Raw genomic sequence first — 20,822 nt, forward strand, 5'->3', positions numbered from 1 at the left:
GGTCCAGAGACCCCTAATCCAACAGCTCTGCCCCTGCAGGACCTCAGACTGGGATCTCCCCATGCACGGAGTGAAACTCAGTGGCTTCCCCTAGCCTGGTGTCCCCCCACTCCAGGCCCTGAGCTGCCTGGGGCAGCAGACACGTGGGACCCACAACTCAGCCCAACAGTACCCACGCCCATGTGTGAGCCACAGCCCCACAAACAAAAGCCAAGAAGAATTAATTAAACATGTTGACTTCACAAATGAAAGCTTCAAGGAGACTTATTTAGGAGAACACACACCTCACATTATAAGTAACACACAAGGAAGTATTTCCCTAGGTGAGTTCTGAGCCCAGGTCTTTAAGATATCATGCAGACCTTTTAATAGAAAGACTTAGAAAGAGTCCCCGGAGTCTTGACCATAATAATGGCATCAAAATAGATGTATCAATCTTAGTCCATCATTTGTTAAGTTCAGTGGCTTTTGTTCTTGTCATATTTGATTTTTTGTTTATTTAAGCATAAAAATATATAAAGCTTGGGCCAGAATGCCCTGGCACATTCATTACTTAAATATGGTGAGGGGCCAGCATTTCAATATTATTACCTTTATCCAAATCTAGCATATTTTTCTGGATAATCTTTCTTTCTTAGTTGCATAAGTCGTTGGGAGCTCATTACAAAGTAAACAGAAAAAAGAATCTCCTTTGTTCACCAGGAGACTCTCTGATTCTCAGTCTGTCATTATTTTATAAGCTTGAGGATTTTTATAGAGCAAAGTGGTTGACTCCTTCTGAGTACATATGTTTGGTAGCACTTACTTTCCTCTTTCAGAAGAGAACCAGAAACTTAGAGAGTGACTGAGTTTTTAATCAATGTGTTTAACACACATTCGGATGGCTGTTATCACTCTCAGCCATCTTGGTCTTCTAAATATTATACTTGTCCCTGTCAGTGCACACTACAGCTACAGCCATACCTACTCAGGGGTGCATACTGCAGTGCACTTCCTCACAGGGATGGGGGTAGGGCACACTGCAGTGTGCATACTAACTGCCACCTTACCGTTGTCATCCACCACTCGAGTTTGGTCCTTGCAACAGTCTACTGGCAGCCCAATAATTTCAACTTCAACAAAAGGGTCAATGATCTGTATTTTTAAAAGAGAAAATGTTATTGCCAGTGTCACATGCATCCAAGTGTTAATTACTCAGAGAATAAACTAGTCAAATATTCACACTTCAGTAACACTTGATTTTTACTACATGCTTACTAAAAGAAGTTATAGATCCAGGTATGGGATTTAGATACATGAGTGAAGGGTGGCATTTAAACATTAAATTCTCTTTGCCAGTATTTGCTAATGCTACCCAAACTCTCACTCAAAGAACCTACAGTTTCAGTTCAGGGAGCATACACAGCTAAAGTTCACCCATGCACAAAAGCTCAGACAAGTTGCAATCACAGTGGTCAAACACTGGAAGCAACTTAACTGTCTACCATAAGGAGGAGGGCTACATTATGCCAATGTCATAAAATTAACTTGAGTTTGAGAATTATTTTGTATTTTCAAAAACTAAAGAAAAAATGGCAATAAAAGTTGCATGTGATTCAGTTGAAAAAGAAAAAAATAAGACAATTTAAGGATACTATGAAAAGATTGAATTATAGGTGTTATATTAGACAACATTGCATTTTGCTGTAGTTTTAAAGGAGAATGCCTTTGTTTATAATCAACAAGCAGTGAGGTAATCACAAATGACTGCAAAGGAAAGCAAACATATATCCCCCAACATACTTATAAGATATGTGTGTATATATGGGGGCACAGCACAGCATGTGTTATAAAAATTTACTGATTGAATTAGTGAATTGAATTGAGGAGAAACATTCACTGTACTATTCTTACAACTTTTCTGGGGCTAAAGACTTCTTAAAATGAAAAGCTTGAGAGACATAGGAAATGTATGTTCCTTTCTTCAGACATAAAGAAGTAAGCATGAACTTTCTGGTTATACCAATTAACTATTCCTCCTGTTGAACAGAGGGCAGAAGGTAAAAGCAGGAAAGGAAAACAGTGATGAGCCTGTGGGAGATGGTGCAGCAGACATGGAGGCAATGACCCTGTCCAATGCTTTCCTGTCTGAGAAGCAGGGCACTGTGCTATTTGTTAATAAGTGCAGAGAGGTTGGAGAGAGCCAATATGAAGAATGGGATGAGGCCAGGAAGGTGAAGTGTGTGTACTATAGCACTGCACTGCACAGTACTACATACAGTTCAGATGAAGTATTCACAGTGGTGTGAACATGCAGAACTGTGTGACCCCAACCCATAAGATCCAAGAGTGTTGAGAATGTGGAGTGATGGGTTAGCCCTGAGAGCAGCACATTGAGACATGGCTGTCCTTGGGTCGAAAACAAAAGGCTGCTGTGTCCTGCAACAAGAGGACAGCAGCTGGTGACAGTAACATGTGGTCACAAAGCATGAAGCCAAAGAGTAAGGCAGCAGTGAGGAAGGCTACTGGACACGTGGGATTCGGAAGTATGCTTTTGGCCATGTTTCTGTCAATAATGACCTTAGCCGTTGTTCTTTACATTCTGACGTTAACACTGCCAGCACCACTCTTGAACTGTGCACTAGGATCACGCTCTCAAGGCTATACAACAGGTAATATGTAGAGATAAGAACTCTGTGTGACTGACAGAAAATCAGCTCAGGCCTGATTAGTAGAGGTCAGTGCTCACTTATAAACTCCCCACCGCCCCCCACCCACTCACACACAATGTACCCACAACACCGAGAAGCACTGAGATGATTGCTTAAACACAATCAAATAATCTTGTACTTAACTAATGGGGCAGTCAGGTGTGGCTTACCTCGCCTCGGTCCCCAAACATAGAGTCAGGGGGTTTGGGGAGTTGCTGTCCACTGATCACTTTCAGTATGAGCTGTTTTTTGGGGTTGGCAGGAAGTGGGTCACCAGAGAAAGGATTGAATGTACCTACACCAAGTAAAAGAGAGGTCAGTAGCATAGGAATATATACACACATATACACAGTCACATAGATAACCATACAAGCACCCACACACAGCTTAAGTTTGTCAAACAGAGAACTAACAGCATCAGTTATCCCAGTGTTTGCTAGAACGAAGAAATCCTCATGTAATCATCAATGCCGCGTTCTGCAGAAGCAGCAGCAGGTGCTTCCAGAGCTGTGGTTCCATTATTCTCTGTGCCCAAAAGTCAGGGGAACGGGCTACTGTAAAGCAAATGTCTATGATGCAATTGTGACGCAGATAAATAATTTGTTTGAATGCCTGTGACATCAAGGAGGACAGTTATATCAGATTCCAATAATTTGCTAAGCTATCTTGGATCTAGAAAAAAAAATAAAAGGAACAGAAATAAAAACATGAAATTAAGTGAAGAAGAGAAACATTATTGAAGAGGAAATTTCCAGTTTCTTTGCAGACTCAGTTGTGTCATGTGATGTTTTTGTGGGAGTCTCCTAAGAGGGCATGTGGTCTTTTGCTGAGGCAGACATGTGAGAAGATGTTTTGCTGAACCAGGTTTGTGAGATGTCATGTGATGTTTTACTGGAGCTGATGCCTGGGAGAGCATGTGATGTTTGGAAAAAGTATAAATGAAACCCCATGAACTGAGAGGATGCTCTTTCATTGCCGGGCTTTGCTGGGCTTCACTTCATACAGAGAAACACGTCAAAACACTTCTTGTGGTATTCTGGCTGATTCTTGCCACTTCTACTGACTCTTGACAACTTGGCAAAGCCTTTCGGTTTCTGCTGGACCAAGCCACTGCTACTGATTTGTGTTTGGTGTTTGCTATTGTACTGGGCTGTTGTTATCCTGACAACAAACAGTGGAATCACCCCCCAAAACTACTTACCAGGTCCACAGACCCTTTTCCTATTAACCTTCTTTTTCCCCTACCTGGTACTTACCTTTGCACATTTGCTGGGGCTTGAGGATGTAGCCACAGTTGCCGTTTGCCTTGAATTTTGCTCGATTTATCTGCATCATTCGCCCTTCAGATTGGTAGTTCAGAGCCACTGTGAAAATTGACCATTTGAGAGGATTAGAAAGACCTCACAATTGTCAGGATGGAGAGAGAAGGCAGAGCACCACTCCTCTCGGGCCATACACACCTAGCTGGCAGCCTGCATTCCAGTAGGGCAGAGGGTTGAAGTTACTGGAATCGATGCGGTAGGCAGAGGGGTAAATCCTTGTGAGCTGTTTTTGGTTGTAGATCATGAACTGCTCTGACTTCTGCTGGACCACTTGATGTGCTCTTGTTTCGCTGAAGGACAGCACATTCCCCGTGGTCCCTGGCAGTCAAAGAAATAGGGAAAGTGGTAAACGCATCAAAGCCAACCCTCTTACAACAGGCTGGATAGTGCCAGAGCCCACCCTTGGCCCAAAGAAGTGGACCCAACTTGTTAAGTTAAAGGCTTTAGACATTAAATCCATCAAAGACCCTTCACAAATTAAACCACCCCAGAACCAGAATGGGTTCAGAGTGACTCACTATTACATGGCAAGTTATATGTAGAGCGACAGAAAGAAAGTGATGGGAAAAACAGAACTCAGAGCCACCCTGGCTGGTGACAGCTCATGTATGCTGTTTGAACCCTCCTTAGGACAGGAGCCACTGTAACTCACTGAGACTCTGCTGCTTGTTGAAGCAAGAGGGAAAAGCATCTTTGCCCATCAAGTTATGCTTCAGTTGACTAAAGACAGAAACTTTTAGGCCAAACTTAAACAGGTATAAACAAAATTTTACACAAAATTCGCTATTTAATAACCAACTCCTGACCAAGAAAGACTTCAAGATTCCATTCTTAGGACTCTGTTTCCAAGGTAAGGCCATATAAGGACTTCATTTGCTAAGGTGCCCCATTATGAGGTCCCACACTCCCCCAGAATTTGATTGTTTTATTGATTCATGTCAGGAAGAGGCAGGACAGAATGTCATTTTGTGCATGATGTAAACAATATCTTTTGCAAAGAGACAGGTGACAGTGAATAAATCAAACATTAAAGATGCTCAGTAAAAACTCACATGCAGGGCTGGGGAGCTGCCTCAGTGACTGCACACTTGCCATGCAACTATGAGGACCTGAGTTCAGATACCCAGAGCCCATATAAATGCCAAGTGGGTGTAGTGGCCTGTCTATAATTCCAGCTTGAGATGGTGGAGACAATGGAGCCCCACAGTAATCTAGCAAGCAAAACTACCCTTAGTGGTGGCCTCTGAGTTTGATTCAGAGACCCCACCTCAGCGAATAAAGTGGAAGAGCAAAAGAAGATGCTTCAAACATAAACCTCTGGCCTCTCCACCCTTGGCACTTGGGACTCCCTATGCATGCCCAACACCACATACATGCTGTGCACACACAAACATGGATATGCACACATACAAGCAACACATATGCATGGAAATGAAAAATATATAAAGCACGTATGAAAGATATGTACTAGATGACATTAGGGGTCTAAGAAAATGAAGGAAAAAAGGCATTTTGATTAAAAAAAAAAAACCTTGAGTTTTGAAGATGATTTGATTACTCATGGAGCCAATCAAAACCTATTTGGAAGAGAGGCATAAGACAGACAGTCCCTGTGGGGTAGGCCTATAATGCCAGCAACTTGGGAGGCTAAGGGAAGATTCCGAGTTCAAGGGTTTCCTGCACTAGCAAGTGAGTTCAATGCCATGTCAGGCAACTTAAATAGTGTCCTAAAATCAACATAAGAAAAGATTCATGGACATGATTCAGTGAGAGAGCATTTTCTTAATATGTATAAGGCCCTATCTCCAATCTCAAATACTAGTAAACAGATTTTTTAAAAGTAATATTTTAGAAACAGAGTAGACTATCTATGCATCCAGGTTTATAAAATACAAAAACAAAGAGAGATAAAAATGCATATTGCCTGCACCGGGTCTCTGCTTGGACTGTGAAACATTGTCAGTCCAGAATCTACAGATGAGATTACGTCTACAGCTATACTCCATTCAGCCAATCCCTCTATTAATCTGAGAGCCACAGGCAGTCATTATTAAAAAAAAAACCATCGCTTGCTAGTTGAGAATCTGGAGGAATCTCTTATTCTTACAGATGGTGTTCATTTAAATTTTGTATAACGGCCATTGCTTTAAGAAGGAATCCAAACCCAGGTGGAAGAAAAGTTATCTTTCAATGAATAAGAGATATATTTATGGACTGTGGCTGATAAAAAGTACTGATTGAAGAGTCCGAGGTCTGTGAGATGGAGGGCCTTGTCCCACACTGCCGTCTTTGTGCTGACACCACTGATATAGCAGACATTCTAATTTCTATTCCATTTCCACTAAAATTAACATTGATTGAAATGCTGCAGGACTATGGTACCTCAATAAACACTTGGTAAAGGAGTGAAATAAAAGATGAGGAAAGAGCAACTAGGAGACTCAAAGATGAGCATGGCTGTGGCCGGACCCTCTCAGCTTGATGTGCTTCATGTAGTTGGAATCAGTGAGATGGGGCTGGAGAGATGGTTGAGTTAAGAGCACTTGTCAAGAGCCTGTGTTTGGTTCCTAGCACCACATGGTGGTTAGCAACTTGTAACTTCACTTCCAAGGGATTTAAGACCCACTTCTGGACTCCTTCGCCACCAAGCATGCATGTGACACACATACATATGTGTAAGCAAAATATTCATACATATATAATAAATAAATCTTCTTTTAAAAAAAAGAACAAAAAATCTATGAGAACTAATAACAATGAACTTGTGTATTCTTTTTGTTAAAATTGCAGCCAGTGAATTAAACCACTTTATTCAAAGTCAGAATGTTTAATGAGAGTATACAGACTCTCCAGGGTATTGTTGTAGCTAATTAATTTACTCCTTCTTCTGGTCATTCACGTTTGAAATGGCTGGGCCATCTGTGACCTGGTTATGAAGGTAGGTCAGGTTACCACAGTTCGAGTCCTAGAGTGAGATCTGGCTCTGATACCTTTGTCTTTTCAGAATAATAAAATCCTCCACCCTGTAGGAAATTTTTGCAACCTCTAGGCAATTAGGCATCTACCAATAATCACCGAAGCCCCTCATGTGAGACATGTGAGCTCCAAATCATGTGAGCTATCATTTTCCTGACAAATGGGATGCTGCACGGTCCCAACAGTTCCACAGATCAGGAAAAATCTGATCAATGAAAACATGAACTAGCAATGACATAGAAAAGTGAAGCATGTGAACCAGGGCGACAGATTCTCAGGCCTTACCATCATCCACAATATCCTGGGCTGCCACGGAGTTTGTGTACACCACCAAGTCCGAGAGCTCTCTGCAGAGTTTCATGGTCCTCCTTCGGCGGCCGAGCCTGAAGAGCACACACTCAAGTTAGTGAGTCTAGAGATGGAAGGGTTGTGAGCCTCTGGTTGCATCACCGTCCCTTTTAAAAAAAATGAGTAAGTGACCCTCCCTGGTACTTAATGGAACAGGAACCCAGGTCTGATTCCTCATTCAGTACTTCTCCTATGTCTATAGCATCTTGCTACTGCAATTTTGTTCAGGCTTCATGTGAAATCAGTCTCTGTGAGTCCTCTTGTGAAAGCCTTCGTTCTACAGCTGCCCAGCTCGGGAGTCATCCCAAAAAACAGAGCTAGACTGAATTTGTATAAAAACATGTGGGCCACAAAACCTAAAAGAAAATAAACCAAATATTCCAGAGTGGTATTTTAGAAATATAATCAGGAGTATTTTTAGATATTCTTTAAATGAAATATACATTGTAGCCGGGCAGTGGTGGCGCACATCTTTAATCCCAGCACTTGGGAGGCAGAGGCAGGAGGATTTCTGAGTTTGAGGCCAGCCTGGTCTACAGAGTTCCAGGACAGCCAAGGCTATACAGAGAAAACCTGTCTCAAAAAGCAAACAAACAAAAAAAGAAATATACATCATATTATATGAAATCTGTATTATGTAAAATATTCTAATTTCCTAGGTTCCTTCTAGGTTTGTTCCTTACAAAACATTCCTAGAATCTTGACTACATCCTTACATCTCCAATCCCTACTCTTTACCCGAGAAAAATCTCCACAGGCCACATCATTGTGTGTGTGTGTGTGTGTGTGTGTGTGTGTGTGTGTGTGTGTGTGTGTGTTCGTGCACTCATGCACACACTCACTTCTAGAGGAAATTTAACTATCAAACTCATATCAAACCCATCAAAGCTCATCAACACCATTCAATAATAAGCTCACAAGATGATGAGCAACATCATTAGTCAATAGCCAAGTGCAAATAGAACGAGAAGGCACGGCATCTTGTATATTGGGGAGCTGTGACTAACAAGGCAGGTGAGTGAACGCCTTACACGCAGCATACACATAAACGGTGCAGTTCCCTTGGCAGTTGGTCAAGTGAAGAGCTACATTGTTCCATAGCAATTCTACACCAATGGCAAATCCTGTACTTGAATATGCATGGCAATATATATATATATATATATATATATATATATATATATATATATATTTAAACAGCCAATAGAATGAAAGCTACCAAAAAGTTTTCCAACGACTGAATGAACACATAAAATGTAGAATGGTCACATGGCTGGTGGTTCAGCAATAAAATCGAACAGATGGTTCAGCAATAAAATCGAACAGAGTACGCTTAATGTGCTACAGTGAGGTGAAGCTTGAAAACACAAAACTGAAAAAAAAAGAAGCCAAATATTTTTAAAGTTAAATATTGACAAGTATAAAGTCTACCGAGAGATAGGAAGTATACTAGGGAGAGGACAGTGACTGCTGCTAAGTAGATTATTTTTCTTGGAACAATGAAAATGCTTGAGAACTAGATATTAGTGATAAAAACTGAACAAATCAGAACCTTGGTGGTGACATGAGACATTCAATCAATTAAAGAACTACGGGCAAAATGTTTCTTACATGGTTCATTTTGTCAAAGAGGCACTGATGCAAGCATGGATGAAAACAGTTGAAAGAGTGTTTGTGTATCCTTTTATTACAGAATTAGGAGACCCTGTAGTCATTGGTGGACCTGTGATTATGAGACCATGCTTAAAATTCACAAGCAGAACCCCCAAGATGTGGGGGCATAGAGACATTCTGGCTACCATCCCTTTCTACACGTCAGCCCGAGAGTGAGTTGAGTTAACCCAGTCCCAAGGCACATGGCATGCTCAGGCTCTCACAGGCGTTAGGGGCAAATCTCTAACTGAGTAAAGAGCAGTGTGTCACTGGATCTCACGTACCGCCTGTAAAGGCATCTCATCGAATGCATGAAAAATAATGTGGCCTTCAATCTACTCCTTCCTTAGCTTATGCCAGACACTTTGATTTAAAAATTGTTAGTAAACATCTTCTGAAAGGTGTTTCTATCTCCCCTGTATCTTTTACTGTAGCTAATATTCAAATTTTCTGTACATTTCTTCTCTGTTCATACTAATAAGTGCATAATGCATATATACATGCCCTTAGAGCTCAAATAAAACTCTTCCTGAACACTGATGTTGAATTTCTATAAGGCCTCTATGGCTTTAATTTCTCGGTTCAGTAAAGAAACAAAGGTGTGTGTTTATGTATGTGTGCACGTGCTCACGCACATGAACACATGCATATGTGTTTTCTCTCATATGTGTCTGTCTGTCTGTCTGTGAATCAGTCCATCCAAACCTATTGACCCACTCACAATGTGGTTTATGTCCCTTTGTGACTGTCAAGGAGTCCTGATCACACTATAGATCACAACTAGGCTCTGAAAAACAGTCATCATGAACACTATTGACAATAGCTTAAAAAAGGGAACAGGATCCTTTACACACCTAGTATCCCCCCTCTATTTTCAGATCATGTGTTTAGTCTCGCTTTACTTCTCTGAATATTATAGCTATTATTTTTCTGACACATGAATAGCTGTTCTCCAGACTCTCTTACTGAAGACACCATACATTCTGGTTGTAGGACATGGAGAAATCAAGCAGAAACTATCTGGAAGCTTCCTTCTTGCTGAGTAGCTTCCATAGTGCTAGCATATGGTCTGCCGGCCACTGTGGGAGAAGCATCAATATCTTACCCAACTAAGGACCCTGTACTAGGCAAGATATGCTCACTGGTGCAATAGTGGTGTTACTAAGTGTGGGTAACCAAGCGTGCCAGTTGCTTCCTAAGTGGGTTTGAAGACTTTCATGAAAGGGAATATATGGTAGCACTATCAATGTAATGAAAACTGGATAGCTGAGGAAGTCACAGACCTTACAGGGAACCTCCTGCTATTGTTCTGCTAGCAGGACAAGTAGCCGAATTGCTATCTAACTATTCATGCTTGTAACCATAGAGTACTGCTGCTCCCAGCTTTGAGCAGAGAAACTTCCTTATGTAACGGGCAGAAGTTAATAGAAAGACTTGCAACTCTAAGACAGGGAATTAGTGACTGTTAAGTGTTTTTCTCTGAATGAAACATCTCTATCACCCCTTCCAAGGCTTAAGGAACATGATGGAAGGCAGTGAAATAAAAAATGTAAGAATCCGAGGATTCGGAGGAGTGTTATGAAGCACTGTCTTCTGGCTGTGAGGTGGCCATTGCAATTATAAACACAGAGCAGTTGTGGATATCAGCACAAGACCTGCACTAGACCTTCAGCATCCCATCATGAGGTTCTACCTCTCCCTGAGGAGCAACTGGCACTTAAATGGTTCTGGGAAGAAGGGAGTATCCCTTTGTTCAGTGGTGGAGTGACTGACAAGTCTCCCCCAAGATTCAGCAAATGACCCTGTACTCATCCTCATGTCAATAATCCCAATTAACCTCAATGGGTCAAAAACAAAAACAAAAACAAAAAAACAAAAACAAAAACACCAGACATGAAAGTATAAGGAGGCCATCTTGAGAGTAAATGAGCGAGCAGGAGTTGGAAAGGGCTGAGAGAAGGCAAGGATGGGAAGATACCACCATAATGCATTGGATACTAGTGTAAAATTGTTAAAAATAATGTAGTAGGTAATGTATTTGACCAGGTCTTTAATGGCGTTGGAACCTACCATGCTGATTCCTTTAATGCTCTTATGACTTTAAGAGACAGAAAGCTTACCTTGTTCAGCATTGACGATGGCGAATGGAGGAGTAAATACCTCATCTGGCTCTAAGCTTGCGCTTATAAGTTATCCTATCTGTCCACTCCTCTGCCAGTCCTCTGTCCATCTGCGCAGGCCTCTCCTTCTCTGCTGACACGTTTCCCCCACACCTACTGCAGCTAGCACTTACTCAGTACCTCACTGGTGCCACGTTTGCTCCATATAGTAGTATCGATAACTTGATCTTCACATTTCCCTCCTACACCTTACCGTGTGCGCCTCATCCTCTACACACACACATACTAAACTAAGCATACTCAACTTAAACAACCAGGATAATGGAATGGGGAGGCTGTGGGAGTCTGGGCAACAAGCATGAAGATGCTTTCTTACCTGTACAGCTGGCCTCCCTCCTTGCCCGGATTCTGAAGGATATCTTCCTCATCATCAGTACTGTAGGATTTAGAACGTGATTTCGTAGTTTTCTGCTGAAAAAAAAAAAATCACAGTAAACTTACTAACTCACCTCATTAGGCACATTCACAATATAGAGATTGGATTGATTTTTTTAAACATACACACACTCTCACATGCACACACACAGATGGAGGTGGAGTGGAAGGTGTGTACACAGAAAAAATGACCAGCTACTTGTTTAACCATTAAATTAAAAAAGGACAAATCTGTAGACATCCCTATATTATACCAGCAATGCAAAATTTAGAATTTCATGTGCAGAAGTCAATTTCTAAGCCACACAAAATTGAGATCTTAGAAAAATTTTAGTTGTGTACTTTGAAGTTGTCCACAAGAGAGAACCAAAATTAAAGTATCTATTTAAATAATTATAAGAAAAAACGTCCTTATCTATAGAAGCTTACTGTTGATATGTGATAAAAAGGCAAATTTCACTCTTAAAACAGATTTGTATTATGTTAAAAACAGAAAGACAACACACATACAAATCATCATTTAAAACAAATTGCTCCTTTTTGAGTTTGTGATCCATTTTCTGTTCAAACCATAAAATAAAAATTGCAATTCATAGGACATGAGCTAAAGTCTCCAGAATTAATCTGCTGTCTTCTGGACAGGTGTTCGAGGAGGATGTGGTTTCAACTCCATACTGGAGACTACTCATTATTTAAGTAACAAACAAAACAAAAAACAAAAACAAACAAACAAACCAAAATAACCAACAAAACAAACACTGGAGACCCCAGTCACTGTGAGAAGCCTTGGGACCAAACATGCAGCTCCTCCAAAGCCTATGCTTCTGGAAAGTATGCACTGGACATCTGAGGAAAATACCCTGAAGAGCTTTACCTGCTGAGCCATCTCAGTAGCCCAGGGACTGATTGCCTGTATACCTTTATTGAGGTATCACATATATTTGCAAAAGGACACAGTTTTAAGTGTTTAAGTGTACAAAATGATGATTTCCAGAACGTGGAAGCACTCAGATAAGGAAGTAGAACCGTACCTGCTCCCTAGAATCCTTCTGCTCTTCCCATTTGGTCCTTACGTCCCCTTAAAGGTAATCACTATCCTCAATCACTATCCTAACTTCTAGCCGATAGCATTTTTTTTACACGGCTTTGAATTTCACACAAAGATGCTCAGAGTGCAGACACTCTGGGTCTTACTTCTTCAGCTCAAACCATGTTTGAAAGATCATATCATTGCACATAGATGCAACTGTAACCTTTTCATGGCTCTTCAACAGTCCAGCTGTGAACATACATTTTAATTGATTCTACAGTTAATAGGCACTTGGACTGTTCATTACTTAATTCATTACAATTGTGTGTTCAACTGTTGCTTCCATCTCTATCATAAACCTAAGAGTGGAGCTGCTAAGGAGAAACTGTCACACCGTGTACCATAGTGGTTTCTGTACCCCAGCAGAGTATGTACATGTCGCTCCATGTCCTAATGCTTGGGTTCTGTAGTCTTCTATGGTATCAATCATGGTGTCCATAGAATAACTGTGATTTGCACTTCCCAGATGCCTCCAAAAGGTGAGTCTCTTTCCCCTGCCATGTATTATCTTCTTTTGTGATTGGTGCTTTTAAGCTTTTGACTTTGTTTTGTTTTTTAGAAATGTGAACTACACATCTTATTTATAGAAATGATTCGAGAATTCAGAATATGAGTCTTTTGTCGGATATGCTTATTCCAAAGACTTCCAAAATACAACTTGAATTTTGATACTTTTGATTAATAGCAGTACTAAATTTCAAAGTTGTTCAAACTTCAAACTTTTCTCTTTGTGATGTCCTGAAGTCACCTTCAGCCACTCCAAGGTCATCACAATCCAATGTTATCCTGTTAGCTACAGGATCTTCAAATTAACTGCATTATGCCCATTTACCATTCGTAGTGTATACCTTGTGCTTCCCAAAGTTGGCCATCAGGGATCGCCCATGGGACTTCTTTCCACTTTCCTTCACATCCAGGTTCTGCATAAATAAAAGCGTAATGTAAAGGTCTTTAAGACGTTTTGCTCTGCTTAGCTCTGGCAGATAGCCAGGTGGTCCTCTCTTTCCCTGCTTCTTCTCTTCTTACTTCCCACCTCTGAGATCTCAAATGTGGCTGTGTCTGATGGCAGAAGGGGGACACTGTCACGGATGCCAGGACACAGCAGCTGCCTAAGGCTTCCCAAAAGCTGGAGTCCAGCTCACAGAACAGCCAGCTGTGCCAGCCCTCAGTTCCTATTTACCAGGTGCCTAAAATCAGAAAGTGGTATTTTGAACACCCTGCATAGAGATAAATCATTTCCAGCTAAGGAGAGTTTTTATTTTGGAAAATAGCCAGAAGTAGGAAAGAGCCACATCTGGTAACTGCAGAAAAGCCTCACAGTGAATACTACTGTTTGGGGTTTTAAAGCATTAAAAATAAAACCCAGTCACATCACTTTCATTCACTTAGGGAAATCACTGTGAAGCTTATCTGTGCATTGAAACCATCGTCCTGGTGCCAAGCATCAGGGAATGAAATTTTAAGGCTTCTCATATGGGTGAAATTTTCAGGTAGAGATGATGAGCAAGTCTTCTTTTGTGCTAGCCCATGTATGGGGCTGGAGGCAGAAATGCCTGTGTTTGAAGGGGTTAGGATGCTTTTTCAGTTGTTGTCCCTAAAATCCACTGTGTGGAAACCTGCAGACCCTACCCACCAAGCTATCTGGCTAAACAGAGAGAAACATATGAATACAAGGGCGAGTGAGCAAGACTCAGAGAAGCTGGAGGTACCTGCTAAAGCCACTGACAGATGTCACAAAGTGACTCACGGGGGAGATAGGAAAGAAGAACTCAGGAGCTGGTTGGTAGAGAAAAAAATCCATCCAAAAACCAGCGAGGGATAGGGGCTGGGGCTTACAGATTGTTGACCCATCCTTGCTTTCTTTATGTGTGTGTGCTGCCTATGAAGACCTAGTAACACTGATCACTAATTGTTCAAACCCTATGGCATTAGGAAGGTAAATACATTGGACATTGGTCATAGGATTAACACTACTCTCCCTAAGCTAAGAGACGCAGTACTGCCACCAAAGCCATTACCCTTCTCTTGGTCTCAGTTTTCTCATCTGATAAACAAAAGAACAAGCCAATTAGCCTATGAGTTCCTCGGTACTTCTCAGAGCCTGTCTATTGGTAGGAGGACTATGCTACTTATGGTCTCAACTAGAATAATTTAAGAGTGAAATTGGGCACATCTAATAGAATACCCGGCCAACAGTACACAGCAGAGCTGTCTTGTGCCATCTGAGATAGAACCTGACTTGAGTTGGTACAGCTGTGTCCCATGGAAGCAGTAAGGCACAGCATACATTCTCACTTACTCTGTACTAGGGTTTTGTTTCTAGAACTTTATGAGGACAAATGCAGAAGTTTGAGAAGCATTCCAGAAAGGAACGATGCTCAGAAACCAAAGAAGAGGGCATGTTTTGTTTTTCCTTGTTCAAGAGGAATTGTCTACCTGCTTCAGGTGTGCGTTTAAGCCTTCATGTGTAGCCTTGAGTAACGCCCTCACTGTGAAACTGTCTGGATCTTCTTTGTCTCGAATCTGAGACTCCTTCAACAGTGACTCCAGCTTTTTCCGTATGAAAGATTCTACCTGGTGCTCAGTGGTCCCGTTACTCTGCAAACAATCAAATCACACAAAGAATACCCTGAGAAACAGACTCACAATACTGAGTTTATAATCTCAGGATCTCTCAGTAACCTGTAAGAAATTAAGATAGTCATTGAACAAGTTTGTTTCCCCTACACAAAAAAAAAAAAAAAAAAAAACAACTTCTCCAGAGTGCCTGATTATCAAAAGCTCGCCTTTTATCAGCTGCTGTTTACGTGGCTGCGCTGGTCCTTACGGCCATGTTCAACATTGTTTACACTTACAAAGTTTTATTTTATTTCATTTCATTGATATAGAATCTGAAGTCTTGAGAATTTAAGCAAATTGTTTAAGATTTACAGAGCTAGCCAGTAAATGAGGTAGGAGTTTAAACCATTCCTCCCTGACACTTCAGGATTTCACCAGAAGGCAAGCCAGGGAAAACTTCTGGAGACTAAGCTTTCTAAATCTACCTACTTACAATCAAGTTTAAAAACACTATTTTTTAAAAATGACTTTCTTCATTGAGTGGCAAAGAATGCTATGAAGTTCCAAGGGTGCTGACAATCCCGAGCCAAAATTTCTCTCTCGTTTGTAACTCCTTGATGTCATTAGAGGGCACACAGTATTGACGGGTGCCATGAACCACTATTGGAATTACTTTTAAAATCACAACCAATTTCAAGACTTTCAGAAGCAAAGCAATGCCAGTATCTCACACAGCTTTTAGATGGTCAAGGCATATCCTTCCCTGGACACCTCATACAGCACAGTGTCTAGCCTCTGTGTCTTCTCATAGACCATTGGCCTGAGGCTCTCTGCACTGCCCCTCTGCTCTTTAACTGCTTTCACCTCTCCCTTAGTCCAGATCTAATCCAGTTGCCAAACTGGTTACTCAACCTGTTGCCATAGAACATCCCACCAGAGCATTCAGCGATAGTACCATTCCACAGAAACAAGTCCCACATTACTTATTACTAGGAGGCCGTTCTATCTGACCCCTGTGCAATAAATAGCTCTTTGATTCTGAATGTATCACAAAATCCTATAAGAACAAGGCAATATAAACATCATAGGATTTAAAAAAAAAATAAAAAGAACACATACCATCAGGGACTGCTATATCTCCCTACTTATATCACATACACTAATGTGTTTAAGATATTCAATTAACAATGCATAACACTCATTATAGAATCAGGCTCTGAAAAAGACACAAAGATGAAAAAGAGCTTGCACTTGACCTCAAAAGCATACACACGAGTCACAGGGATGCTGGGAAGGACAGACATACCATTCCTGCTAGATGTTAGAGGATGGTTTTGTGCACTTTGTATCAAATGCTGATTTTTGTGCTCAGAGGTCCGGTTGCAGTCTGGACTTTGGTATTATCATTATTATGTAGCATCTCCTGACTCAATAGTCTGTAAACATTATTCTACATCATCTTCTGATTGGTTAAATAAAGAGCTGAACAGCCAATAGCTTGGCAGGAGAAGGGAGTCACCATCGGGACATGGATGAAGAAGGAGGTCAGGGCAAGACAAGGATGGCAGGAAATGACCACATGGCTGGGAAATGGGCCAGGTCAGCATTGTCAGATTAGAATAGCTCAGAATCTGTCCAGCTATAGTGCCTGAAGCTTTTAATAAATATAAAAGTCTCTATGTTATTATTCAGGGCTGAGAAGGCCCCAGAGCAAAGACTGACTAGATAGCTAAGTGTTTAACAGTGAGGAAGAGAAGGACTTCCTTGAACAAAGGAGTCAATCGTGTCCTTTGGCAGTTCTGAAGAGAGGGAAGTACTTTGGAGGCTGAGAACTTGAAAGCTAGAGATGGGGCAACTAAGAATCCCACATAAATAATACTTTAGGAATAACATCAGTCTGAGAATAGATGTCAAAGGAGACATCTGTAAACAGGGGTTTGCAGATGAAAATCCAGACATGCCAGTTGCTGTCACAGGTCCTAAATAGTAGCCAGGCTAGGGGTCTGGAGGATGGAAGAAGGATCAGAGAGAGTTTTGGAGGAAATTCATTTTGATGGAAAGAAACTTGTACTGAATTTCTGCCATATACTTGGCAAGAAATACTAGTAAAAACAAACCTATAGTCACAGTCCTTGGTGTCATAAAAATTGCTCATACCGTATGAGACAGGCATATGGATACCACTGGTATACAGAGGAGAGGCACCTCACCTGCCTGGGGAATTTATCTTCTTGGCATAAGAAACATGAAATAAGATAAGTTTAAAAAGGAAACCATTGATACCCTGTGATAGCTGTAACAAATGACTCCAACTTAGTGACTGGAAACAACAAATTCACATTAACATTAGTCAAGAAAACCAAAGTTTGGAGCAAAGTAGGGCCACAGTCCCTTTAAAGTTCAAGGTCCTTGTCCCTTCTCACTTTGAGCAGTTCCCTACATCCTCTGGCTTGTGAAAGAGAACACAGCAATAGGTGCCCATGTCTTATGTTGTCTTCACCTGTGTGTACCCATCTGTTGGTCTTCTCATTTTAAAACATTTGCCACTGGATTCGGGCCCACCAGGTTATACCCAGGACACAATCTTCTCATGATCCTTAACTGAAGAAAGTTAGGAATTTGCCCTTGATTGGACTTCAGCATACGGGAATGTTCTGGCTAGTTTATCCAGACCACTAAAGCTTTCTCCATTATCAGCAGCAAGTCTGCCTCACTTTCTTCACACTTGTGTATTTACCAGAGTAGCACCTCGATTTCCTTCAACAACCATTCCTTTGTATTTAGCCAACTGCTTAGCGTGGGAGGCCTTGCTCTCGGTCTGTCTGTCTGTTTGAAGAGTGAGGCATGCAATTCTTCCTTTTGCCTGAGCACTTGGGGACTATTGTAAGGCTGCAATTAACCTACTTTGGATACCGATGTGTGTCAGGGACAACCCTAGCAAAACCCAAGCAGAAGAGAGCTGAGGAACAGCCAGTTAGCGAATAGTTCAGAATATGCATGTTAACAGTTTCTGGTATCACCAAAACAATGAGAATACTAACATCAAATATCAGGGGTCGCTACATACAATGATAACATAGTCATCAAGCATAAAATATTGTGAGAATTAATAAAATATGCCTCAGAGACACAATGTGAGCACATGCTGTGGGAAAAACTGGGCTGATAAGCTTTTTCAGTGCAAAACTGCAGCAAATCCACTTGTAAAAAATGCAGTGTCTGGCAAACATAATGAATCACAGCTCAAAATATAGTATGACTGTCTGGAAAGTGTAAGTATGACTGTGTACCAAAGCACCTTACAAAGCAAGGTCTTTTAACAGCACATTATCCAAATCACACAACACCCTCCAAGGTAAGAACTCAGTTCTGCCAAGACCCACTCAAAATGAATGACACAGACAAAGAAAGACTCAGAGCTCAACAAAACATAGCCCTATAAATGATGAGAATGGGATAAGCCGAAAGGCTTCGAAAGCAATGCAGAGGCCATTCCCTTTACACTGTGGCAGAAAGAGATGAATTCTCGAGTTCAGTTGATGTTGGGTTGGCTCATATTTTAAACAACCACAATTTCTATTGTAAAACATGGGAAATAGTCTGAAACCTTCTGCAGAACACGTTGAATAGATGTCACTTAAGGTCATGAGTCGACCCAATAAAAAAGTGGTAAGTTCTCTAACTCCTTGTATATTTGAGCCTGGAGGGAAGGTTTGTAGAGACAGAAAGGGGAAGCTTGCAAATAAAAGCTTGCAAGAACACCTGGAATGCTTAGAGCCAGTCTCAGAGCGCTCCCAACACCATTCTCTTTCTTTCCTTGCTCAGGGTCTCGCAGAAAGCTGGACACATGAGGAGCTGGACTCTGGGCATGTCAGCAGAGCACCACTAAAGCTACAAAGCCAAGGACGGCGGGAGCGGGTGGAGTGACAAACGGCTAACACAGAGCTATCATTATTCGCTTCACATCCTCTAATCCTGGGGATTTGCAGAAGGAATGAGAGCCCTGCCTGGTGATCTTCCTTTCTTTCTGTGATTTTCATCACTACAAAATTCGCAGCCACAAGGAACAAAGAAATATGCAGCTGAGGTTTCATTACTGTATTATCATTCAGTCCTGGAACCCAGCAGCACCACTAAAAGAAAATCCAGGCAGATGCCGACCTCAAGACCTATCTGCCACTGTGCAGCTGTGGCAGAGAGCAACACTGAGAGCTGTGTGTGTCTTGATCTTTTGTTTCCCTGGGCCCTAAAGAGGATGCTGTGGTGACAAGAGGGAGAACAGTCCTTTAATATGATCAAGAACAGTTTCTCCCAGGGATATAATTAGGGCCCTAAATTCAGTCTTCTGAGAGATCTAGGAATCTCTTTCATCCATCTGTCCATCCATCCATCTGTCCATCCATCCATCCATATCATCATCATCATCATTGTCATCATCCAACTCTTTTCTAAAGAGTCATTTGGAAAGGAGAATTTGCCCTACACAAGACTAGAAAGCAGCAAGAGAGAGATTGAGCCAGAGAGTGCTGATGTTTCACTAAACATGGGAGTCAATAGGACAATGGGCAAGATTCCTAGGTGACACCCAGACTAGTATCAAAATCTCTGGGCTGGGACATGAGCACTAGCACTTCTGAAAGCTCTTTGTCATCCCAATATGCAGCTGAAGTTGGGGGCCGTCTCTAAAAATATAACCAGAGGACAAGATATAGGGCCATCTCAACATTCCCAAAATGCCTTTTCTTCTGTTTAGCGTTGGACATTGGTGACAGGAAGAAAAATACATTAGCTGCCCCTTCAACTGCGTTATAAAGCTTCAAAGCCATTTCCTCAAGGCACTGGTTGAAGTACAGCTGCTTTTCAGCCATCCGAGTCTGCACTGACCTCCTCCTACCAGTTTCATAACTTCCCATAAAACATGTTCTTCTTTTCAAGGATCATGTCATAGAACAGAAAGAATTAGAATCATGCAGGTCCTTTTCTCTAGTCCTTGTAACTTGTTGTTAGAATATGACCTGCTGAGGATGTGCCATTTCATCTCAGAGTGGACACGGGAGTAACAAGATCTCAGAGCCCCAACTGGGGACATATGAGTTCTATGAATGCTGTTATGTTGGAGACTAACAACATTCAAAAATCTTCTTAAAATGTCTCAAAGGAAAGATGATGATGTTGCAACTACAGTCATGGGGAAGGAAAAATGATCAAAATGTTCAGTGAGAGTCAGAGTGAACTGTGGTGTATAGTGTAACGGAATACAATGGGTATTACATGTGACCGGTGGACTGGGGTTCGGTTTTTGCTGGAAGGCTTGGTTTTTGTGGGATGACCTTCATGCAAGAAATAGCTGATATTTGTGATCAACAGCCTGGCTAAACACAGATTCAGAGAGTTTTAAGAAAAATGCAACTGAAAAACTCAACAGAAGAAGAAAAAGTAATCAATGAAGTTGAAATTCAGGAGTGGGAAGTCTGTGAGACCCACGGTCACAGAGGATCCCATACCTGTGAATAATGGTGAACTGGCTGCCTGGAATCAAATCTACTAGATTATTGCACTGTGGCAGAGAGGAAATTGTCCTTGCATCTCTGAGCTGTGTGATTCTTGGGTCAGTGAACACATTGGCTTT

At 41.4% G+C, this 20,822-nt stretch overlaps 1 protein-coding gene across 3 annotated transcripts in view; it reads right to left on the reverse strand.

Annotated features, from left to right (window-relative positions):
* Positions 1 to 20,822, reverse strand: part of Plch1 (phospholipase C eta 1) — a 195,880-nt gene that overhangs the window by 11,317 nt on the left and 163,741 nt on the right. For all 3 annotated transcript variants that reach the window (XM_076932471.1, XM_076932469.1, XM_076932470.1), the window contains 8 exons: positions 15,071 to 15,232; positions 13,483 to 13,554; positions 11,486 to 11,580; positions 7,274 to 7,371; positions 4,151 to 4,330; positions 3,947 to 4,054; positions 2,861 to 2,985; positions 1,050 to 1,134 (listed from right to left, as the gene is read on the reverse strand). In XM_076932471.1, the coding sequence (XP_076788586.1) occupies positions 1,050 to 1,134; positions 2,861 to 2,985; positions 3,947 to 4,054; positions 4,151 to 4,330; positions 7,274 to 7,371; positions 11,486 to 11,580; positions 13,483 to 13,554; positions 15,071 to 15,232 (925 nt within the window). The remainder of the gene's footprint in view (positions 1 to 1,049; positions 1,135 to 2,860; positions 2,986 to 3,946; positions 4,055 to 4,150; positions 4,331 to 7,273; positions 7,372 to 11,485; positions 11,581 to 13,482; positions 13,555 to 15,070; positions 15,233 to 20,822) is intronic.

Source organism: Arvicanthis niloticus, chromosome 4 (genome assembly GCF_011762505.2).
Source record: "Arvicanthis niloticus isolate mArvNil1 chromosome 4, mArvNil1.pat.X, whole genome shotgun sequence".
NCBI lineage: Eukaryota > Metazoa > Chordata > Mammalia > Rodentia > Muridae > Arvicanthis > Arvicanthis niloticus.